This window comes from Crocodylus porosus, unplaced genomic scaffold, assembly GCF_001723895.1.
Source record: "Crocodylus porosus isolate Cpor-Errol unplaced genomic scaffold, CroPor_comp1, whole genome shotgun sequence".
Classification (NCBI taxonomy): Eukaryota; Metazoa; Chordata; order Crocodylia; family Crocodylidae; genus Crocodylus; species Crocodylus porosus.
In genome coordinates, this window is record NW_017728951.1 from 17,313,298 (window position 1) to 17,338,542 (window position 25,245).

Genomic DNA, 25,245 nt, shown 5'->3' on the forward strand with positions numbered 1-25,245 from the left:
CTGACTCTGGAGTGCCAAGCAAAAGGCCTCGTGCACCACGGTCTAGCACACGTGCCAGGGGTTGCCAACCCCTGTCCTATGATACTTTACAGACAGGTAAAACTGCAAGACACGTAAAGTTGTGCTGTTCATTTCTCTCACTGTCTTTTTTTGTCATCTTATTTTTCTAAAAACATGACATTTCAGAATTTCAGCTCATTTGTGCAGCATTCCTGCTGAGAGAAACAAAGGGATCTCAGTGGGCGGCCAGCTCGGGCGCTGCATGTTCTCTAAAGTGTTTGCCCTGCGTGGCACCCGGTTCATACCCTGGGAACCCATGGGGCAAGAGCACTGCACAGTCCTGCCGTGTCTGCCGCATGCGGGTGTTGTCTGGAGTGGCAGTCCACACGTTCCACTGAATCTCCTCTGGGTGTGAAAGCTGGTGCTGTGGAGAGAAGCAGGGCAACCAGCTCTTTCACAGGAAGAAATCTGGAGAGCTTTGTCATTGGTCTAATTGGAGGGGATGGCTTATTAGTTTTAGTAATTAAAACTGAGACTGGTAAATGTATGGGCTCAGATAGTGACAGAGTTGACTTGGCTTTTTCATCCTTCCAAAGCAGATAAAGTAAATGAAGTGCAAATTATTGGAGTTAGATTTCTTGAATGAGACTTCAAAAAACCAAAGGACTTTTTAAAGGTTTCCTAGCACCTAGCAAAACTAAATTTGCATTACAGTGCATTTCTTTTCAATTTTGGTTTAAATCAGTTAAACTCCAGCTAAGAAATGTTTTCCTAAGACTAGCTAGTATCTATCCATGGTGTGAGGAAGACTTAGGACTGTTTTCAGCCCGGCAGCTGCAGGGTAGTCGAGTCACAGTGCAGAGTTGGCCGGAAGTGCCTGGGGGATGAAATGAAGCACCGGTACAACAAGGATATATATAAATGCGTACGCCACCTCCCATTTTTTCGAAGGGGGAAACTGAGGCAGGCTACTTTAGTCTCTTTCTCAAGGCTATGGGTTGAGGGGATCAATCTGCTTAACTAACCTTTTGGAAAGGAAGTGTTTTTATCCTTCTCTTCAAGTTGTTATAAATGCTCTTTTTTCAAAAGCAGGGTCTAATTTAGGGAAGGCAGGATTGGGGTCTAATTTACTGACATTAAGTTACTGGGGGGCAACATGGGTTGTTCATCAGAGGCGCAGAAGCCAGTGACTTCTTTTTATTTGTACTTCCAAGCGGCAGAGATGCATCTGAGAGAGTGTCTGCCATGTGCCATCCCATGTGAAGCACTGACCAGAGGAACAGACTGTATCCAGCAATACTGTATCAGTCATCAGTGTTTTGTCAGCATTTGTGTATTTACAACATTGCATTAAACGTTAATGTGGGTTGCTGGAAAAATACAGCATGTCCAGAACTTGACTTTTATTTTTCTAATAAACAAGTGCCAGAGAGGGCTGTTGAGTGTATACCCTCTCACTCCTGCACACCAGTGGAGATGTCCCTAGAGAAGGTTGCCGTTTAGAGGGTTATATCATCGCGTGCCTTTGTAGAGTCTTTGGTTACGGTTTGACACAATGAGGTTAAATCTTCATGTATGCCAGGGTAAAGAGGTTCTGTGGTGATGGGAGCTTTGTGACCACCTTGACAAATAGATAAATCTATGCATTGTGGATAGTTTCACTGATTTAAAAAAAAGAATGATTTGGTTGACAGCTGTTCGTGCCTCTTTAAAAGGCTTAAACTAGGGCCTGTAGTGAGATTGCTGGTTGTAACCAAAAGCAAAATGCGGCCTGCAGTTTTTATTTTTGGAGGTAGACCCTTTGCAAGGGAGATGATTTTTGCAGACGACGTTACTCATGTCTGTGAAAACACCTCCTGTGCTGTTTCGTGTGTCATACTGCGATGGTGACACACCAGCAGGATGATTCTGTAACCTAGCCAGAAGGTGATTTGGATTTAGGAAGCTTAATGGCTCACCCCAGAAATCTTACTTCAATGGGTTCTTAACCTTACATGTTTAAGTACCTTGCTGAATCAGGCCTTTTTTAATTCTCATTGTTTCAGCCCCTGCAATCTTGCAGAGCTATTCTGGCAGCTTAAAAGATAAGCTTGCATGACCAAAGATAAGCTTGCATGATTTAACTATAATTTAAATTTGCTGTCTTTTGAAGACTGAAGGTGGACTGAGTTGTTGATATGACTAGGAAGCTGGCTGTGCTGTGTTTTGGTTGCTGCCGAGTACTCTCACCAGTAAACCTCTTTCATTGTCAGGGTAGAGCCTTCAGTCTCTTCAGGGAAAGCAGTCTCAGTTCGGCAATCTTGTCTTTGTGCATCCTTTCTGAAGATCGCAGCTGAGCAACTTCATACTTCTTGCTTTGCTTAGGCTGGTATTTGTGTATTGATGCTTTTTGTATCAGTAAGCAAATAAGGGTCCCTCAAGATGTTAATTTAACATCTGACTTTCATGTTTTTATTCATGCGGTGTCTAAGATACAATAATTAATGGATCTATCTGTGTAATGTCATGTTGAATAAGTTTATCCAATGATACTTAATACTGTCGTGCTGTATTTACTTGCTAGATGCTGCGACTTTTTAGGTACGAGTGGTGAAGAAGGTTTGCAGCACCTGGCTGGAACTGAAATGAAGGATTTTGAGGGATGGCTGGATTGCATTTAAAGGTGCCCCTTTTTTAATAAGCCAGCTGTATGCAAAGACCTGTTTACAAGTGCGCGGAAGAATGAGGATGCCGACTTAGACTTTCACAGCATCAGTATTAGACAATCTGGATTTGCTTTTCACTTACTATGAAGTTAATTTCAAGAATCGTTCAGTTAATGCTGCCCTGTCCTAGTGCTGAAACGTGGCACGTTGAATTCAGTTAACGTCCCTGCCCTCTGCTTCACCGGATGCTTATCATGTAACATGTCTGTTGGAATCATATTGAGTAACTTAGTTTTTAAGTCAAAGACTGGCTTAACTTAGTCAACATTTCTTTCAACATCATCTGTTTCTCAGCAAGCCTTGGTTGAGTACTTTATCAGGAAGATTGGCACCTTTATGTTAGTGGTTTAAAACCCCCCGGCAAAAAACTGCCCTCATCCCTTTCACAAATTCAGCTTACCACAACATATGATCTCACTGTGATAACTACATAGTCCATTAACTGTCCTGGTAGAAAAGAGTCTCATTTTTCTTGGATGCCAACTACCAAAAGATGGAGTACAAATAATTATCTGAAGCCTTTATGTCTACAAGGCACACCGTTCTCAGCAGGTGATTTTTGAAAAAAAAAGATGTGCGCTCTATGCAAGAAAAGAAATCTTCTAACAGAATAGTGAAATTTTTGCATTTGATAAGTGAAGCCTTCTCTACATCCATTTTGTTTATTTAAGACTACTTAACAATTAGGTATCTGTGGCAGAATTGGTCAGTGTTTGGTTTTTCTTTTTTTTTTTTTTTTCTTCTTAATAAATTATCCCAGGCTACCGTCCCTCCTACCTTACACAATATGCTTCATTTGGATTTCGGGTTAGAAGATACCTTGGGAGGCAGATATGGCATGTCTTGTAAGTGAAAATGCATGGTGCACAACAGTGGATTTCCACCACCATTCAGCAAATGAAGGCCTGAAATATCAGAACGTTTTCAGGAATCCCAAAGACCTGCAGCTGGTACAAATTTGCATAGAGCAGTAGGGGATTTGACCTTCTGTGTTGTGATATTTTTACACTGTGACAAATTTTATGGTTTGTCACAGTGCAGGTTTGAAAACTGAGTGTTCTCCACTCAAAGCATAAGGAAGTAATTCTCTTTAAGTGAGTTAGCAAAGACTGGTATTTGCACAAGAGGTGAAAGAGTCAGGAGCACATCCCATAGAAAATCCATAGGATTTGTGCTCCTAATGCATTCAGGCACATGCAGACTAATGCTAAAGTATTCAACAGGGTTGGTTCAGATTTGTACCGGTATAAATGAGATCTGCAGTTCCTAGTGAAATCATAGGAGAATATATAGCAAAATATATTTAGTTTTGTTAAGCTCCTGTAGGTCATTTATAAGAAACCTCATCAAATTCACATAAATTAGCACATTTATGAGTGTCATAGTGGGCACGTGCCACAGTGGGGTTTTTTGTACATTTTGTAATGCAGGCTGGTTTCAAATGGGATAAAACTGGTGTTGGTAATTAAGTAATTGTCTTCCGTGGACTCCTCCCATGTTTAGAAGTTGGCTCGTGCATCAGTCTTTGCAGGGAAGAGGCCCACAGCCCATAGGTCGCAAACTGGTTCGTGTGATGTTGACTGCAGGATGCAGGCCTTAGCAGAGGAGGGAGAGATGGCAGGAGAATGGGAGATGGGATGGTATGTGTGCACAGAATAAGCAGGCAGAATAGAAGCAGGTGTCTTTTTCCATATTTTTAAAATAAAATTTACATTGAATTCACCTTATGTGTTCGTAGGGCTATTTAAGCCTCTTACCATTTCACTGTCTATCTTTGTGTATCTGACCTAAGTTTTTGCTTTCCTCTGTTAATAAGGAACGCAAGTTTTTTCACTGTATTATTATTTCAGTATTTTGTTTTAGTATTCTGTCAGGGTGTCATTTAAACATGGCATATCTCTTGCGTATTTATAATGGCATCTAACACCAGCCGTAGCCATGTAGAATGATGTACCATATTTTCCCACATACAGCGCAACCCAGAATAAGTTACGTATCTTGTTTTTGAAAAGCAGAATGAAGAAAAAGGTATCTTGTAGTAAGTGACTGAGTAGCAACAGTTAGGGAGCTGAGTCGGCTCCTGGTTCTGTCCTCTGTGGATCACACGCAGACTTGACTTTTGCCTGATAAGTGGCAGGAATTGCTCTTACTGTATTATCTTACGTATAAGGTGCACTGGATTTCCAGTAACTGATTTTTGAAAAAAAGATCCGCCTTCTTTGAAAGAAAATGTGGTATACCTATATAAGTATTCTAAAGAAATGGTGAAATTCTTGCACTTGATGAATATAGCCTTTTCTCCATCAGATTTGTTTGGTGAAGGCTATCTACAAGTTTAAAATTTGTGCCAAAATGTGTCTCTGTTTTTTAAAAAATAAATTATGCCAAATTACTATCCCTCCTACGTACTTCTACTCACTAGCATCTTCAGAATTATTTTTAAAGAGACCCCTTCTCAAGTATAATGCAAATGAGATAACTAAGAGCAAACCCATCTTGAGGGTGGAGATATATTGGCAGGCAGTGTTCCTTGGTGGGGCAAAAATATCTCAACTGCTAGAGCAGAGGTGGGCACAACGAGGCCCGCAGGCTAGATGCAACTTGCCAGCAGATTTTGTCCAGCCCACAGCAGGATTGGCTGCAAAGACCATGGCCTAGGGTTGGTGGGCAGCCTAGGCATGCAGCAGGGCTGGGGCAGCATGGCCACCAGACTTGCTTGCCGGCATCCCCAGCAGCAGTGGCTCCTTCCAGCTGCCGCTGCCAGTGTCTGCTGCCACCACCAGGTCCAGGCTTGGTGCCCAGGCACCCCAGGCTTGGTGCCCAGGCACCCCAGCCCATCTGCCCTACACCCACTGCTGGGGGTGCCAGATGAAATGGGGGTCTCCATGGGGACTGGCCCAGGACCTGTACAGGCAGGGCATGCGGCAGGGCGCATGGGATGGGGCTATGGGAGGGCAGGGAGTGGTGTCCAGGAGCCGGATGCCACTGCCCACCCATCCATGGCCCTGCCCACATGAGTGGAGACCCCAGGATTGTTGGGTGTTGATAGCACAGGATCGGGGCTGGGACAGAGTCACAATCCTCCCCCTGCATGCCCCTGCCCATGGATCCGGTGCCTGTCACAGGGCCGTGCAGGGACCAGATCGCAGCTCTTCCCCAGACCCTGGCCCCACGCTCTCACCGACTCGCAATCCTGGCCCTGGCCCTGGGCCTGTCCTTGCCAGTCTGTCCTGCTCCTGGATGCCACTCCCTGCCCTCCCACGGCCCCATCCCATCTGCCCAGCCACTAGAGGAGTTTTAGTGAGCTGTTGTGGGTGGAGGTAGTGGGGGGTACCTGGTGTTCACCCAGCCTGTGACACGGTGCTAACCCAGGCTACAACAGCTCACCAAAACTCCCTAAGCGGCACTTGGGCCCAAATAATTGCCCACCCCTGTGCTAGAGTGTCTGCAGTGCCTTGAGACAGCTTGATTTCAGTTAATTTGTACGCTGCAGTCGTGGCTAGGATTCACCTGTTTGGTGATTGATAGAAATTCTGAAATTAGATAATTTAGTTGCACTTCATTAATTCTACCTGGGAAGCTCAGAGAACATGCGCCATGCTGTTAATTGAATAGGTTAAATAATGAGAAAAAGTGTTGGTTATTTTCTTATCGGGCCTTTATTGTACAGTGAGGGAAGAGGTTTGAGTTTGGGAATAACTGAGTGAAGAATTAATTGTTTTTCTTTTTACAAGGCTGGGATAGGATTGACACAGTCTGTGCCTTTCACTTCTAAGTGGCTTCCTCATCTGAAATATAATTTTGTTTTCCATCTTTCCTAGTTGCAAGGCCCTGTTTCCAGAGGGCAAGAGATGGGAAGAAAGCTCATGTATCTTTGCTTGCCAGAAAGGGTGCATTGGCTGTGTTACAGATGTGTGCAATATGTAGTCTGGTACATCAAACGATCATAATTATACAGGTTACTAAGGTATAATAGATGTACCATGCACAGTCGGTCCACTGATTTTTGTCTTGTTTAGCTCCACTGCTCCCATAACCCAACTAGAGGTAACTATAAAATAAGAACCTGTATTGCAGAAAATTTCAGAAATTAAAACAAACTAACTTTTTTTTTTAAATAAATATTTTTAAAATAAAAATTTCACTTTAAGAGTTCTCCACATTTTGTATCAAGTAACAGGAGAACTTTTTTGTTAAATTTTGATTGGCTCATATGGATATAATTTTTATTGACTAGTTCAGATTAAAAAAAAAGATGGAAAAATGCCTTAAATAGTGAATCTTAAGGTTGAATGAGAGCCAGTTTTAAGATCTTTTCTGTAGACAGATTTTTCCTGCTTGGGTCATCGGTCGGCATCTCAGAGTTCCCTTATGTCTTTTTCTGTTAACTGGTCAAGGGAGAGTTCGTTTTATTCCCAGACAGGTGTTTGGTCCGATTTCCGCGTCGAACAGCATTATTCCAATACCTGAGCTGATGGGTTTCTCATTAGTTTCAACCCCCTGCTGTCCTTCAAGAACGGTGCATGCAGAACGGCACTGTGCCCTCATCAGCTCTTTAATCATATTGCAGTACTTCCTACAGGTTTGGTTGTGCTTGGCTACTAAATACATGTACTGAGAGTTGCCCTGAAGATGTAATGGACCAGAGAGATGAGAGACGCGGGAGGAAGAAGAAAATTATTGTCCATCCTCCCTTTCAGAAGATGCTAGTGACCAAGTGATAAGTCCAAGGTCCTCCAAAGGAAGCCCACGGCCAGGACCTGAGCTCTTGCCTTCCAGCCTGGTGCCTCAACCCAAGACAAGTTTGTCTTCCCACTTACAGATGTTAATTTATCAAGCTGTGCTTTGTCGTTGGCTGCTAGTGGATTAGCTGTGGCTTTAAAATAATTGCTTAGGCAACTCCAGAAGTCTTGCTGTATTTTGTGTATTAAATGCAACTTATCCTGCAAAGGCGTTTGGGCTCATGCTCCTTTTTCCCCGCAGTAACTCCCACTTCTCCAGAGAGGCCCCTCTTGAGACAGCAGCTCCCACTCTTTCTGCAATTATCCTTCTTCTTGGCTCACAACCGGTCTGAGCTGGGAGCATTTCTGGGGGGTCTGGGCCTGTTTGCGGTGTGCTGCAACCCCCAGAGCTGCTCGGAAGCAAGCAAGAGTCAGGCGCTGCTTCTGAGCGTCTTCCTAGCTTCGTTTCATAACCTGGCTCCCTGTAAATAATAGACTTCGGGCTCATGTAGGTAGTGAGTCCATATTCCTGAGAAGGCTAAAATGTCTCTCTGCTCCTCGCTGAATTCCTCTGCCAAACAGAAATTGCGAGCGGCTCTATGACTATGTACTTCATAAATAGCCACCAGGATTTTTGTGGTGGCTTTGGGCTTTTTTTAACTTTTAAGTCGAGAGAGGGGTAAGATTATGGAGTGCCAGGGCAGCGATGTGATTAGCTGTATTTTATTTTGGGGCTGTGTTTCCTGTCACAGGTTAGATTGCATCAAACCTGCCACAGAGGAATGTCAGCTTCCTTTACTGCCTTCAGCAGCTCAGGACAAGACTGTGTGTCAGACCATCTCAGTTCGGATGGGGAGAGAGAGCAGAGAGCATTGGCTTTAGGAAAATTCACTCGTCCTGATTGCCTTAGCAAAGCTGCGACAGAAGCCGCCTACCTTGATTCCTGTCGGCACCCAGGCTGAAAGGAAAGGCAGCAGGAGCCGGGAGATTTAAAGGAGTTCTCTGTTAAAATAAAACCATGCTATAGTTTCACATGACTAATTCTCTGCTGTATTTTTTTCCTCTTTGTTATTCCAGTTTTAAGCAGAGGGTGATTATTTTACAGAGCAGCTGCTTCACGAATTCTGGTTGCAAGATCTCCATCTGCATTAGCCAGATCCCACGAGGTCCTTGGTGTCTCCTTGAAGCGTGGCCCCGGACTCACTCCCGTGGGCATGGTGTCAGGCCTGTCGGGGTGGGCTGTAAGGTACAGCTAGTGCGCTCTGTTCCAGCACCGGGCTTGGACTCCTGCCTGGGGCAGCACGGTTGGAGTTGTCCCAGGAGAAGTTCGATGTGGCTTATACTGTGATAGAAAAGAGGGAACGTTTGGAAGGGTGGAGCCGGGACACATCCATGAGGTCTCGCCTTCAGGGAAGTGTGTGAAATGCTTTCGGTCTCCTTTAAAGAGACAGAGGATTGCATAGCTCGTGTTGGGGTTCAAGGCTCTGGTTTCTGAAAATCCCTGGAACTCGCGCTCTGACTTCTTGGTGAAGCGTTTCCTGATCTTTCCCCAACTGGGAAGCGGAGCCAGCGAATGACTTTGCAAACTGTATGAGTTTTCCTGCCAGTCTGAGGATGCCAACGTGCCAGGGAGTGTGACTGGAAAACGACCAAGTACTAATGAGCCTCATCCAAAATTAATTACTTTCTAAAGCACTGTTGGCTTCATTGGGAGATTTTTTGCCATTGACTTCAGCTGGGAGCACGACTGAGTCTGGTGTACTTGCTGCAACCTCACCTCTACAGCACGCTCAGAGTGAGACGTTTCCCAGAAGTTTCTTTCCGTCTTGCTGAGCCTTGCGGCAGAGACATGGCACCCTGCCAGCACCGCCTGCAGTTGAGTCAGCGTTCACTTCACTTGGGTCTTTGGTTTCCAATCAGTATTGCATTGGGATCAGATTCAGGTGTAAGAACATCATGAAGGGTGGCTGTTGTTTTGCTTCCTTGTAAAGTGCTGCTTTTTACCTGAGAACATTTCCTCTGCAGGCAGTGGCTGAGGTTTCTTGTTAAGGATGATGTGGTCTATGCCGTGGCCCTTTTCTGTGCTGAGACAGCGATCCCCATAATTGACATTAGCCCTGTGATACAGTGATCTGCTTCTCAGAAAGCAGCAGTGACATTGCAGACTTAAAACTTGCTGAGCGAGTGCATCCCTGTACTTAGGGATCTATTTAGTATCCATGTTGGTCTGAGAAAAAAGAGATATACAAAGCTCTCACAATATCTTTTTATTAGATTAACTAAATAGTAAGGAAAAATTCCTTTCTTTGCAAGCTTTGGGGCACGTGCACCCTTAAACACATAGAAAATGAGGGCTGGAAGGGACCTCAGGAGGTCATCTAATCCAACCGCCTGCTCAAAGCAGGACCAGCCCCAACTACATCATCCCAGCCAAAGCTTTGTCTGTCTGGGTCTTGAATACTTCATCACCTCTCTGGGTAACCTGTTCCAGTGCTTCACCACCCTCTTAGTGAGAAATGTCTTCCTAATATCCAACCTAAACATCCCTTGCTACAACTTGAGCCCATTGCTCCTTGTTCTGACATCTGCCACCATTAACAACAGTCCAGCTCCATCCTCTTTGGAACTAGCCTACAGGGAGTTGAAGGCTGCTATTAAATCCTGCCTCTGTCTTCTCTTCTCTTGACTAAATGAAACTATGAAAGGAGGGCCACACCCAGAGAGTGGTGGTGGACAGGTCATTTTCACCTTGGAGGGATGTGGGCAGTGGGGTCCCCCAGGGCTCGGTCCTTGGGCCCGCACTGTTCAACATCTTCATCAGCGACTTGGATGAGGGGGTAAAAAGCACCCTGTTCACATTTGCTGATGACACTAAGATGCGGGGAGATGTGGGCATGTTAGAAGGGAGGAATAGGCTGCAATTGGACCTAGACAGGTTACAAGGGTGGGCGGATGAGAACAGGATGGGTTTCAACACAGACAAGTGCAAGGTGCTGCACCTGGGGAGGAAGAACCAGCAGCACACCTACAGGCTGGGGAATTCCCTTCTTGTCAGGGCAGAGGCAGAAAACAATCTTGGAGTCATTATTGATGCCAAAATGGACATGGGCCGACAGCGTGGGGATGCAGTCAGGAAGGCCAACCATACCTTGTCATGCATCTGCAGATGCATCTCAAGCAGGTCCAAGGAGGTGATCCTCCCCCTCTATGCAGCACTGGTCAGGCCGCAGCTGGAGTCCTGCGTCCAGTTCTGGGTGCCGCACTTCAGGAGGGATGTGGACAGCATGGAGAGGGTCCAGAGGAGGCCATTCGCATGGTAGGAGTCACCAGGGCAGACCCTATGGGGAGAGGCGATGGGACCTGAACCTATTCAGCCTTCACAAGAGAAGGCTGAGGGGGGACCTAGTGTCCTGTTACAAACTAGTCAGGGGGGATCAGCAGGCACTGGGGGGGTCCCTGTTCCCCCGAGCACTGCCAGGAGTGACCAGGAATAACGGTCACAAGCTGGCAGAGGGAGGATTCAGACTAGACATCAGGCAGCGCGACTTTATGGTCAGGGCGGCTAGGATCTGGAACCAACTTCCAAGAGAGGTGGTGCTGGCTCCTACCCTGGGGGGCTTTAAGAGGAGGTTAGATGAACATCTTGCTGGGGTCGTTTGACCCCAGTACTCTTTCCTGCCATGACAGGGGGTCGGACTCGATGATCTGCTCAGGTCCCTTCCGACCCTACTAACTATGAAACTATGAAAGAAGTCCAGTTCCCTCAGCCTCTTCTCATTTAAGCCATGCATGAATGGTGTGTGCCCCTGGTGGTGGTTGGGTGGCAAGGCGGTGTTGGCGGCGGGGTGACAAGTGGCAACTGCTAACAGGTGCCGCCAACAGTGCCTTTTTGCAAGGCCACCCTTCACGTCACCCCTGAAGTCATGTGCCCCAACCCCCTCACCATTTTTGTCGCCCTTCCCTGCATTCTCTCCGATATCTCCACATCCTTTCTGTAGCGGGGGGCCCAAGACGGCCCACAGGACTCCAGATGTGGAGGCAGCCCAGAAGCTGAAATTGAAATTGCCTGAAAGCTTGCAAGGAAAGGAATCATTTTGCTGCTATTTAGTTGGTCTAATAAAAGATATCACCTCTGAACCAAGAGCTTTGTGTATCTCTTTTTTCTCAGTCCAGCATACCTAAAACAGATCCCTGAAACATGGAGGATATCGTATTTTAGCCGTTTGGAAAAATAAACTTCATTGCTAAACAAAAAAGAGGTTTTTTTCACATCCTTGGCTGCCTCTGACGTCAGACACCTCCAGGGCAGAAGACAGCCTAATCTTCACGTCACAGAGCAACGCTCTCACAAAAGGACTCAGATCCCCAGGGGAATGCACTTTTGAGCCACCCTCTCTCCCCTGTGTAAAATGAAGTTAATTTTCTACCGAGGAGGACTTTCACAATCTTTGATTTCTCCTCAACCTGATGAAGAGCGCGTGTGCCCGAAAGCTTGCAAAGAAGGGATTTTTTTTGCTACTATTTAGTTGGTCTAAAAAAAGACATCGCCTCTGAACCAAGAGCTTTGTGCATCCCTGTACTTGGGAGAGATGTGCTTTCAATTTGCTTTGTGGAACTGGGGTTACTCTGTGTCTCCGCTTTTGCTGCAGGCTTTTGGGAGAAGAGCAGGACCTTTCCTTTCCTTGCCACCGTGTCTCCGGAGAGAGCAGAGGTAACTTGGGCTATTTAAGAGCTAGGTTCTGAGTTGCTCTGCAAACAGCTGAGACGGCTGCAAACAGAGTAACTCCCTTCAAGTCAATGAAGTTACTCCAGAATTACACCAGTGTAAGACAGATAAGACCAGCAGTGAGCAAATGCCTTCAGTCTTTGAGATTTTTTTTTTTGTTCCCTCAGGTAGCTGCTGGACCTAGGTTCTTGTTCCACTTGGGACTTCTGTGATTTATTTTGACCATAAAAAAAGTTTGAGGAAAAAGAGGTTTTTTTTCTTTTGTTTTTGTCTGTCTCTCTTACCTGGGAAGCTCAGCTGGTAAAGTCACCTGTTTCACAGACCACTTGCCACACTGGTTTGTTAACTCAAGGGGATTCTGCGTAAGGGACAGTGACTTAAATTGTCCTTGGAAGCTGAAGCCAGGAGCTTTATCCGCTCTTGGAAGTGTCTTCTGCACATAATTTTGGTGATAGATTTAGCCCCTTCATGAAGCAAGGAGCCCTGGGGTAGTTTCCAGCACACAATCTTAACTTCTGAAATTCCAGCTGCCCTACAAAACCACTGGAAGCAGTAGCGACAATACTTATTGATGGTCTCTTGTTAATTGCTCTCAAGCAACCCATGTAAATCTGGAAGGACTAATGGTTTAAACTTCAATAAGTATGATGGTCCTAAGAGCTGAGCTTGAAAAAATGGCTGGAGGAAGAAAAGATGTATGTATATACATATTAAAGCAAATAGTCATATCTTTCCAATTATCATCAGTTTATTACTAATATCCGTTAGGGCTTATTTAAGCCCAGAAGTGTGTTGATGTAATTAAAGTCCGCTTAAAAAACAATTTAGTTAAACTGCTGCAAAGCCTCATGTGGAAACTCTTATATTGGTTTAAAACTGGTTATATCAGTTTAGCAGCTCACTGCAAATTTACTGATGTGAGCTAAATAGATGTGTCAGAATTAGGTTTAAATGGATAGAAAAATGCCTGCGCAGAGTTGGTCTGGTTGGACTAAATTCATGTGAAAGTCTTTTTAGTCAGTAAATACCCCTAATTTTACATAAATTCTGAGATATACAAATTACATAGATGTGATACTATGTCACAGCCATGAATTACGATAGCATCTAAGAGTGGCAGTTCGGGACCAGAACCCTGTTGTGCGAGGGGTTGTGCAAAGCCCGAACAAAAAGATTGTTGCTGCTCAGTTTAAGTAACATACGCATTTTATGCATCTGGGTTGCTTTGCATTCTGCTTAATTATTTTATCCTCTGAAATCATTCTGTTTATGTCTGTTTAATTTATATTTTAATTTGGGGGGGATCTGGTTTTAGATTGTTATTTTAAGATAAACTATGAATATCTCAAATTAGACTGCATATTCTAAAGCAGGTGCTATATATTTACTTTTAATGAGTGGGAAATGGCAGAAAACTGCTAATTGCCTTCTGGAAAATGTGATTTTCATCAGCTTAGGTAGGAGCAGCACCTCTGAACAGTAGAATAGTTCTTGCATGTAACCTGGGCATGGGCAAGGCTGGTACCTGCAGGTTCCCATTAGTGATGAAATCATTGGTTTTGAGCTGGCTCAACCACTCCCAGAGCTAGATAAGGATTAGATAGGTAGTGTTAGTGTGTGGTGTTGGAGTGGCATTAACTAATGCCAGGTTATAATAAGAAATACTAACTTTCAGGGTTATTAAAAGTACCTTGTATGGGTCAGTTGGTGCTGTGAATTCCCCCGGGTAGTGTTCTAGCAGGTAGAGAAGAGTTGTGACCGTGTTGACCAGCTACCTTACTACTTGGCTGCCATCAGCACAGTAAGTTACTATGTCACAGCCATGAATCCTGCGAGGAAGGGCAGCGCTCGTCTTGTTTTACACGCAGTGAGTCAGGGCACGGTGATGATCTCTGACTCACCTGAGGTCAAACTGTGTACTTGAGGTGGAGTAGGGCATTCAGCTCAAATCTCACAAGTCCTGGGCTAGTGTCCTGACCACTTGATCAGCCTGCCTCCCTCCCTCCCTCACTATACAAGTAGAAATCTGGCGCTGTCTTGGCTGTGCATCCTCTGGCACCATTGCTGCCATGCTTCATTGCCAGGGAAATCTTCTAAGCAGTGCAGGGTTTGAAATATTTACCCTTGCTGAGAGAAGATCCCTACTCCAGGGTTGTGCCGGCTCTGTTCAGGGTCCCAGTTCCAAAACAAGCTCCAGGTTATAAGTATCCAACAAGCTTTTACATACATTTTCCTGAGTGGGTGAATTTTACTCGTAAATATTTTAAAGGCAGTTTGTACGCTGCCAGTAGTAGCTCTCTGACCCTCCCTGCAATACTGTTTTAATTCCCTGTCCCATCCTTCCTCATCCTTTCCTGTGTCCTTGTGACACAAGTATTTAACAGAATTCACAGATTAGTTGGAATTTAGCATGGCTGCATGGTGAGCATTTCTGAGATGGCCTCAAATTTGTGAACTCTGTGCTGTCAACTGTGTGCCTTAGTGCTCACACCACCCCAGCCCCCATGCTTATTAATGAATGTGAAAAGGGTCACCTCCAGCGCGGGAAGGCTTTGCTGTGTAATGAATATTTCCAAAGGGAGATGTTTCAAATAATTCCTTGCAGGAGAACAGAAATCGCTGGCTGAACCTTGACTCCAAAACCCGACCTGATGCCGGTAAGAGAGGCGTCAAAATTAGCTGCAGCAAAGAGCTTAGGCTGAAAATGGCAACTGATATCATTTGTGTTCATTTAAAGGGCCTTGAAAGCTAAGGGAAAGGTATTTCATTACACTGATGCCTGTAATGTATTGAGTTGTTCTATTTCTGTGCAGCAAAAAGAACAGACTATTGCTGCATGTGGATTTTGTCCCACATCATTGATGTCACGAAGAGCTTTTGCCCAGGCCCTTGTCTCAATAAACATTGACAGTTTAGCTCTTTGCCATTATCTTCAGTAGACCCAGATCTGGCGCATGTCCTGGTACTGAGATGAAAGGAGAGTTTTGCTGGTAGTATTTTTGACAAGGCAGCACTTGCTAGTATGTTTGGGTTTTTTTCCTCGCTTCTTTCTTACTACATGAATAATGTGTTAGCTTAGTTACAAGTTAATGGTTTTGTCTGGAAGAAAAATAACCTGTGCTCTTCCACTCCAGAAATAGTAGTGGACTACAGATTGGAAGCAGTTCATTTAAGGCAATGTACTTATGGGGTCTTATTTAGAAGCAACTGCTAATTAATACATTAGTTGGTGTTCCCTTCTGCATTCTGCTTACTCATGTGGATTGAATCAGTGTTTCAAAGAAAGAGATGAGCTGATGCATATCTGCAGAGGAGGAGATATATAAAGCCTCATATTCCAGTCAAGGAATCCAGGCAGCTAGACTCTAAATATTTTAAATAGAAACCAGGGCTAACAAAATAGCAGCAGCTACTTTATCATTTTGGCTGAGCTGGATGATTAAAAATCACTGCCTAAAAAACTGTATTTCCTCTAAGTTTAATGCTGTAATTCCTCCATCCTGCAATTACTGTTATCTGTTTCGCTTGCGCCTCGCATGCACCTCATAGATGGCAAATACTAGCCATGAGTTTCTCAAAGAGTTTATAGGTTCGGCAGGTAGGTATAATGCAGACTGAAAAGAGGGTTTTACAGCAAGAGGACTCAGTGAAGTAACAGTAGATTTCCAGAAGCTGACTCGAGGAGAGGATCTGGCACGGCAAATACTAGATGAGAGGCACTTCCGGGTGTAAAGGAGTAAGAAATTGGCCACAGAGGATGGATGGCAAGGTATGAGGGGAAGGGTCGGAGGGTTTGAGAAAGGGTGGGAACTGAGAGCGAGGCCATCCCATACAGTGATGAGCAGGGATCCTGGTTTTTTCCAATTTAAAAAAAAAAATCCCCAGTGTTCAGTTTAAAAAAAGTAACCCCAAATCCACATTTTTTTGTGATTAAAATGAAACCCCACTTATATATAGCAGTGTTTCATTTTAATCATGGAAAAATGTGAATTTGGAGTTACTGTTTTTTAATTGAAAACTAGGGACTTTTTTTAAATTGGAGAAAACCAGGATCCCTGGTGATGAGGATGGCATAAATACATAGACTAAACAGTGTGTGTGTGTGTGTGTGCGCACGTGTGTGTGAGAGAGAGAGAGAGATGGTGGCACCTTATAAAGTAACTCATTCAAAAAGGTGTGAGCTTTCCTAGGCTACAGCGTACTTTACTAGATGCAGTGAATGGCGTGACAAAGTAGCCTGTAGCCTAGGAAAGCTCATGCCTCTCTGAAGGTGTTGGCTATCCTACCCTAACTTCCGCTTGACTTCGGACTAACACGGGTAGCTACCTCTGTCCTTTATGCTGTATAAGACAATGCGGGGAGGCAAAGAAAGTGCAAATGTGGACAGAAGGTATTGACATGTTGATGGGCACTGTCGGTGTTTTGAGAAATGTGCAGAAAAGAAGGCAACTCTGTGAAGAAAAGGGAAAAATGACTTGGGGAGATGCTCACTTGTTTGGGAAAACACTGCCTAAATCAGATGACATGCACTGGCCACATCCAGCGCTTACACCCCACGCATTTCCGTCTGGGCTGCTTTGTTGGGGCACTTTGCCTGATTCAGGGCAGCTCTAACATAGATGTTAAATACTGCTGGTCAGAAGGAAAATGGCACAGTAACAGTTTTATTAGTGCAGTAAAATGAAGATGAAGTTGACAAGTGCCTCTCCCTCTCCTTCCACTCAATGCCTATTCACAGCTTCAATCTTGGGCTGAAGAATTCAAGCTTTCTTCCCCTGGCCAAGCTAGTCTGAGCTAAGAAATCTCACTGAAGGGGTTAGATGTTGCTTGTGTGATGCTAGTTCTCTTGTGTCTGCTGTGCCAGTTTGAAAGCAAAGTAGATATTAGGGAAAACTTTCTGACTCTGGGGTGGTTAAGTACTGGACCAGATTACCAGAGCCTGTGAAATCCCTGTCACTAGACATTTTGAGAGTAGGTTAAACAAATACTTCTCTAAGGTGGTTTAGCTGGAGATGGCTCAGTCTGGAGCAGGGGGTTTGATTAGCTGACCGCTCAAAGTCCCTTCCAGACCCATTTTCCTATGGTCCTTTGAACTGAGGATGGTTTTATCCGGTGTTGTCATCCCAGGCTTTACGTATGTCTGAACACAGAAGGGCTGCATCCTTCTGAAGACATCTATACTAAGAACAAGGAACATGGTCTCTCTTGCTCGAACTTCAGATATGCTAGTTTTCTGCTTGCACTTTTATGCATTTTTCCCCCCACCGTAACACTCACATTGGACATGATCCTGACTCAGTATTTGATGTACCAAGTGGCTTGTTTCATCTGACTTCCCAAAACATTTGAGTACAGTAATACTGTTTCTGTTCATTTTGTTGGGGCTGAATTTCTCTTTGAAGTGCTGCTGGTGCAGTTTTTGCCTCCCCACTTGCTTCCTGTTTAACATCTTATGCACACCTATCTATGTCCTTTGGAACGGCAGGCAGTACTAATAAAACCAGCTACAGAGTGGGTGAGTGGATTCACTATGGGAGTTTTGTTTCTCCGTCCATATTCCCTCCCATGTCATACAGAAGAAAATACCGTGCGTGACTTAAAACAGGAATTTATTGAAGACTTGTAAGAGACTCTTAAAAAAATTCTGTAACTTGCTGGTGAGCCAAAAATGTGAGTGGTGGAGAAATGCTGTACCGCTCACTGTTAGCTGAGAGCTCTACAGCGAGGAGAAAGCCCAGTATTGCTTTTTCTTAAAGTGATATATTTTGTTCTTACAGTGGCACATCCTCAAGAGCCTCACCACCCTGCTGAGAAGCCAGTTATCCACTGCCATAAATGTGGGGAGCCGTGTAAAGGCGAAGTGCTTCGTGTCCAGGCCAGACACTTTCACATCAAGTGTTTCACCTGCAAAGGTAAAGTATTCACATCTAGTTGTAGTAAATGGATCATTGTGTGCAAATGGTTCAGACCAGTTCATCTGAATAAATGGTGAAGGGTTAATCTTGGATATTGTCTTTGAAGCCAACAACCCGCAGCTGTTGCCTATCAAAAGACATCTGTCTTGCTTAAAATACAGTCCTAGGCCTTGTGGGCGGGGAAGGTGAAGGAGATGAATGGCGAGCTGGCTGAGTCACAAGCAGAAGAGCACCCAGCTGAGTGGAACCAAAAGGAACAAATTCCCCAAGCAAACATTTATGTATGCAGAGTTTTTATTTAAAATGGATGAAACTAACAGCCAGCTACTTGTTGTTGTTTTTTGTCATACCGATCACCATTAAAAAAATATAATCGACTCAGAATAATTGCATTTGCTCTGAATATTTCAGACCATTGTTACAAGTCACACTGAAATTACTGAGATTTTTTTCAATTTTATATACTTTGTACAGTGCTCTGCATGTAATCATTGTCACCATTTCTCCTATACGGTCAGTCACCTGTGCCGTGATCCAAGCCTGCTTATATTAAGATCTTCATCAGTTAGCTTGATATCAATCCTTGGTTAAAAACCAAGATGACAAAAGGTACAAAAGTTATCAGGGACTAGTGTACAGCGCTGGCTGAGTGAGGGACATTTCTTTGGAACATTTCTTTGGAACAGTGCGCTAGCAACCCTCTCTTTTTGTTTGAGGGATACAAGGATATGTAACTTTTTGCACGTGATTTTCAAATAAGCAGTATGGCATCGAAGACCTGTGGGACCCCAAATTTTATCCAGTTGCTTAGGTTAAAAAGCAGTGACATCACACACACACACCCCCGCACACACTGAGAGGGAAAACTAGACGTGAGTTTGGGGGGGTGGGAAATGTGGCATCACCTACTCACCTGGGTTTTACACAAGACTCTTGGCTGCTGAAGGATGTAGGTGTCTTGTGAGTTGTTACTAAAATGGAACTGGCTTCATACCCTAGAGAAGAATGTTTGAAAGGGATCTTCATTTGGAAAGCTCTGTCACTACAAAGTAAATCCAGCATGACTTATTATTGAAAAGGAGCCCAGTCTGTGCTATATATGAGCCTGGATACTTAAAAGAGACTTCTTAACGCTGTTGTCCCAGCAATTGCTTGTTGAAAAGAGGAAGCATTGTCTAGCTGTCAGAGCTGGGACCTGTGAGTCAGACATTGTGAGCTGTTCATGCATATAGCACCGACTCTCTATGTGTCCTTGAGAAAGTCAAGTAACTTCTCGGTGCCTGTTTCATGACTGTGAAAGCCTCTTGAGAAGCTTTAATTAATGACTGGAAAGAATGTTAGGATCATCAGATGAAAGGCACTCTGCAAGTGCAAGATATCATTGTGGTTCATTATGAAGTTTTTACCTTTGTGGCTTTGAGGGCATTTGATGGACTGAGGTGGTAACCCGGTATGCAGAATGAGTAGGAGAAGTGGTGTATCTAGGAGAAAAGGCACAGCTTCTGCTGAAACGAGATTTCCCATGTACAGCTGGTAGTCACTACATTTGGTCCCAAAGTCTTATGACATTTACTTACACCTGAACACTTTGCTGTCTCTCTTGCTCTGTTTCTGTTAGGGAAATGTGTAAGCGTTCTGCATTGGTTCAGGCTGCACTGGCAGAAGTTTTACAGTGGATAGGGGAGAGGTGGTGTTTGCCCTGCAGGCTGCCCTGGTGATGGTACAAAGGTGGGAGAAAAACAGCATGAACGCAGCTGCTGACAACCCGTATGGAGGTTGTGTACTTCTGTGTCTGTGCTGTTATGAAGAATGTCCAGCTGATTTCTTTCCCCCTATGCTTCCCATGGCCCATGTTTATTGAGGACGAAGTGATTTAACCTGCATTATGTTCACTTAGATTATTTAAGGTTAGAGACTGAAAAGGCCTGCTTTAGGTATCTCAGTAAATGGCCTGAGCCTCTCAGAGACTGAGCCACCTACGGGTCTTATGGGCTGCAGTGGATATTGAGGAACATGCTGTCTGCAAATTAGATCCCTTTTATTTAGGAGCCTAAAATGGTCTTGGCTGTCCAGAATTAGGTACTTTTCTGGGAAAATGTTGGCTCCAGCCTGTTACTGGTGCTGGTGCAGGACTGGCCCCTGTGATACTCCACAGCAGTTCAGTTTTGTAAGAGATTCCTAAGTATTGATACAGCGCAGCTATTTAATACAAAGTCACTTTTACTATATGAATCTAGTTGTGTACAGAAATGCAGTTAGTCCCGGGGTGTCTGAGGTGAGGTGGTCCGTAAGCTCCATGTAGGAAGGCACTCCAGCATCCATAGCCAGTGGAAAAGGAAGGGGTCATGTGACCACTGCTTTACATACAGCCACTTCTGACCCCGCATGATGATCAGGGACCCACTGAGAGCCAGGTCAGTTGGGGTGGTCTTTGGCATGGGCCCAAAGTGAAGCTTGAACTGTATTGAAGCACTTTAACTATTTGCTGCTGAGGCTCATATAAATACTGTAAATGTAAGTATTTTAGGAAAACTAAACTTTTGAAAACAGAATGAGCCATAAGGCTTTTGTGCACTGAAACTACACTGCCAGCTGATAGGCCATAGATAACCGATTATTTTTTCCTTCTGCTGTGTGATCCTCTAATTCAGTGATAGGAGGAGGAGAGGGGGAACCAGAGAAATGCAACTTGATCGTTTTTTGTTGTTCAGAACCTTCCTTTTATGGAGAAATAATAAAACATGAACACATATTATCTCCAAACTCTCAACTGTGGGACCAAGACACTTGGATTATGTTTTCATCTTTACAATTACTAAATAATGTTTTTAAATCTAAATTCCAGTTTAGATTTGGTCCTAGTATCCAAAATGTGACTCTTGGCTGGCTGGGGAAGACGCTGTTATTTTCCAACTATGTGGTCATGCCCTGGTATGATGGATCTGCTCCTTTGCATTTGTGTCGGTATTATCAGCAATACAACGAAGGCTCTCAAGGATGTGCACAGAAACGGAAGCTGCACATTTGTTTTCAACGGACATACAAGCTGCATATGAAGTTCACAGAAGACAAAGGGGTTTTGTTCAATGCTGGGTTACTCTGCTTTACTCTGGTGTAACTGTGTCCAAGTGGCTGCAGTGGTGTAAAACAGTGAGGTATAAAAGTAGGGGTGGCCAATGTGTGGCACATGTGGGAGGGGGCAGACAGGGAAGGAAGCAGAATCAGGGCAGCAGATGGGGCAGGGACCAAAAAGCAGAGCAGCAGATAGGCAGGGGAAGCAGATCAAGTTGCACTTGTGGAGGGGGTTAAAACCCAAATTGGCCCACTGCAGTGAAAGGCAATTTGGTTGTGTTTGGGCACTACCTCTTGCTATTGGAAGATCAAGGATTTCTAGGGGCCAACCAAATTTGAAAGGGCTGCCCCCCAATTTGCATGTAGAGCATGGCAGGCCCCCACATGCCTCTGGCTGAGGGGTCCTGGTGGCCCCACTCCTTGTCACTGATTGGCTGCGAGAGCTGCCTGTCCTCCTGCCTTACCCCTTGCTGCTGATTGGTGGAAAGGGGTGGGGCCCACATGACAGGCAGCTCTCAGCCAATCAGCAGCAAGGGCCAAGGATGGCAGTCATCTTGCCAGCAGCCCTTGCGCAGGGGAGCACCCACTTCCTCCTTCCCCACCCTAGCAGGCTCCTTGGTTCCCTTTGGGGAGCAAGAACTTTATTTTTTATATGTTTGCTCTTTTTTCCCCTGGGGATGTTGTGGGCATTGCTTGCTTTCACAGGCAAGGCTGGAGTTTGCAAAATCTGCAAAATCGCGAATTTGGTAGGTCCCTATGTCAGCAGAGATTTGACTCGTTAGCATTTTCATAGTGCAGCTTGAGGTTAAGGGTGTTGAAATACCTGCTATTCACATGGTACTTGCAATAATAGATCTGCTTAGAAGCCAGCAGATCAACATGCGTCAGTACAATGTTCACACAACAAAAACCTGTATGCAGAACTGCATCCACATCTCGAGAGAGTGGGGGATCTCTGAATTCACAAGCTTTTAGGAGTGGTAACAGACAAGTAGCTGTAAAATATTTGATGCCTGAACCAAGACCTGGTGAAGTCCAGCGTAAAGTCTTCCTTGCAGGAGGCTGCTGAAGGCAATGGAACCTGTTACAGACGTACGGACAGTCCATTCATCAGTGGGGGTCTGTATGGGACCCCAGCACCACTATATGTCCTCTACCCTGAAATGATTTGCACTTTGAAAATGACATGGACAAATTGAGAGGACAGTCCAGAAAATCAGGCCCCAAAATAATGCATCTCAGATGTATGTATACTCTCACACAAAGTCAAATAGTAGAATAATCACTTTTTGAAGTCTTATTGGGAACAGCCAAACACAGCTTTTAGTTAAGAGCCGTCTCTTATTTTGTGCACATCTGAAGGCAGAACAGAAACATAAAGGCTTCCCATTGTTATTCTCAGCCTTGTACATAAATTCGAGATGAAAGTTGACACCTTTTAATTGCATCATTTAAATGTCTTCCTTGCAATTAAATGTTGCCATTTAAATTGTTGTTCAGGAAGGTGACAGGAAAGCTGGGGCAGACCAGGTTCTTTGGGTAAATGTGGTGTCTTTTATTAGAGCAACTGAATAGTTGGAAAAATTATTCTTCACAAGCTTTCAGGCCCAAGCACCCTTCTTCAGGCATAGGTAGAGTCTGCTGGTGATTGTGGAATAGATGCTTAAGGCAATATGTGAAATGCAGGTCTGTGAAAATGCAAATGTGTGGCAGGGAAGATCAGAGGGGATGGGGGTCAATGGGTGTGATTCAGGCAGGTGGTGGGGTGGGAGAACAAAAGAGGGGACTGTTGACCTGGGATAAAATGTAGCTGGTAAAATGTAGAGCAGTTATCAGGGGTTATCAGATGTCAGGCAGGTTATAAAATGCCATAAATCCAGTGTCTGTATTTAGTCGATGGCTTTTTGTATCCACAAGATTTTTCAAGTTTGTAGGCTATCTATGAAAGGTGTGTTGTAAATTCCCTTTGAGGATTAAGACTGAGAGAGCGATTGTCCTGTGAGAAATGTGTACCCACAGGTAATTGGGTGTTTTTGTTTGATAGATTTTCGGTGTGCGTTCGTTCTGCTATATGCGGTTGTTGTTTGGTTTCTTCTGTGTAGTTTCCATCAGGGCATTCACTGCACTGGATGAGATGTACAACATTTCTGGAGATGCAGGTGTACGATCCAGCAGTGGTGATGGTTCTGTTGTGGGGCATAGTTATTGTGGGAGATGTGTTGGCAGGTTTTACATTTCTTGTCCTGACATGGTCTGGATCCATTCGGTGTGCTTAGGGTCATAGGAAGTTTGCTTCTGGTGATGAGGTTGGTGAGGTTTGATGCCAGTGTAAAGGCTAGGATGGGTGGTTCTGGGAAGATCCCTTTGGGAATTAGATCTACTTCTAATATGGATTGCAGTTGTTTGAGGATCTTCTGTATAGGTTCCAGGGAAGGATGGCATGTCATAACGAATAGTGTGCGATTTGTGGGGATTTTCTTTTTTGTACTGCAGTATTTCTTCAGCTGATATCTGGGTAGCTCTTTCAAAAGCGCGATCTCTCTCTCTGGAGGAGGAAAGCTAGTGGACATCTGTGGAGAGCTGGGAGGATTTCTTTGCACCAGAAATGCAATTGGTTTTCTGAAATATTCCAAGGGTTGTCTGTTTGTGGAGGTAAATACCCTTCTTCTCTGAATGGCATTGCCTGAAATTCAGTGTTGTCGCGCTCTCGGTGGTCACTAGCATTATGAGGTCAAGGAGGGATGGCATGGTGTTGTAGCTGTGACAGTCCAGAACATGTACAAGAGGGAAGGACATTTTTTGTGATGTCTTTTCTTGGACAAACTGTATAGTTGAGAGAGTTGTTGGATGTGGGTTATTAAGCAATTTATATGTTTTGTGTACTTGTGAGTTGTGGTGTGTTTAACCATCCAAGCCCATTGTGGTCCCCCAAAGCAAATGGTCAGCTAGAAGGGGATCTTTATTATCCTGGCTGATGGTGGGAGCCTGCAAAACAAACTGTGCTAAGAAGATGAGAGACCCTCCGGGTGCAGCATTTGCTTCATAGATGAAAAATGGAGCAGGGTTTTTTGAGGGCCAGGTTGTGCACCTTTGCTGAGAAGCTGCTCACCGTTGGGGGAAAGAGTTCGGTTTGGCCCTAAATGATTTACTGTGAACTATGTATTGGGTTGGGGCAGAGGCAGAAGTAGGATAAATTGCTCCTCTGCTCAAATTCAGTAGATTTTACTGCCACTTCCATTAAGTCTTCCTACATTGATGGTACGCTGACTTCACACACCAAGTGTTCTGCTGGGAGGTTGGTTTTAATATAATACAGACTTTTTTTTTTTTAACTTGGCTGATAACTGGCCTCGTGGTGGCTGTTGTTTATGAAGATATTCGTAAGCTGTTGACAGTTTAATCTTCTGTCATATGATCTGCACTGCTTAAACCAATGTAACCTGGGGCAGGATGAAGGACCACTGCAAGGCATCTACATTAGATGTGGGGCTGCATTTTTGCCATTGTTTTATCTACATGATTTTTGTCCTTGTGAAAGGATCAGACTAAGGACCCTAAAGACCAGGCTGTTCCTGTATCTGCAGGTGAGGGAGGCCTGGAAAGGCCCATTGCTAAGTATGAGAGAGGGTGTCGCTTGCTGTTGCCTGCTCAATCCGTGGCCTCCTGCTAGACTACCGATGAGAGCGTATTTAAGGTGTATTTAAGAGGTTTGGGTGCAAGTTACAGAAGCTTGTCTTCCGTGAACTGGACTGAAATCCCTGGCTCACTTCACAGAGAGATACTGAGCTGGTTTATTGTCAACTCTGTTTAAGTGGGGACACCTCTTCATTAAGACGGATAGCTAGCTAGTTACTCACACGCCATATGTTCTATAACCATATGGTCCGTATGAATGGGAGACAGCTGTTCAAGAAACTTCAGGGTGGTTTTCCTCTTAATTAAGTTGTTTTTTAATTTGACATGGAATTTGTCTTTAGAGTAGCTTATGTTAGACACCCTTCATTGGCAAAGTATGGTTAGTCACTTCTTATGATGGGAACAGAACTGCTCAGTTCTGGGTATTTGGTTGTCTAGTCCTGTTCAGCATGCTGGTTTAGACGCAAGCT

The 25,245-nt window shown here is 44.5% G+C and overlaps 1 protein-coding gene across 17 annotated transcripts in view; it reads left to right on the plus strand.

Annotated features, from left to right (window-relative positions):
• ABLIM1 (actin binding LIM protein 1) overlaps nucleotides 1–25,245 on the plus strand; it is a 182,923-nt gene that overhangs the window by 4,030 nt on the left and 153,648 nt on the right. For all 17 annotated transcript variants that reach the window (XM_019555624.1, XM_019555631.1, XM_019555632.1 and 14 more), the window contains exon 2: nucleotides 17,930–18,064. In XM_019555624.1, the coding sequence (XP_019411169.1) occupies nucleotides 17,930–18,064 (135 nt within the window). The remainder of the gene's footprint in view (nucleotides 1–17,929; nucleotides 18,065–25,245) is intronic.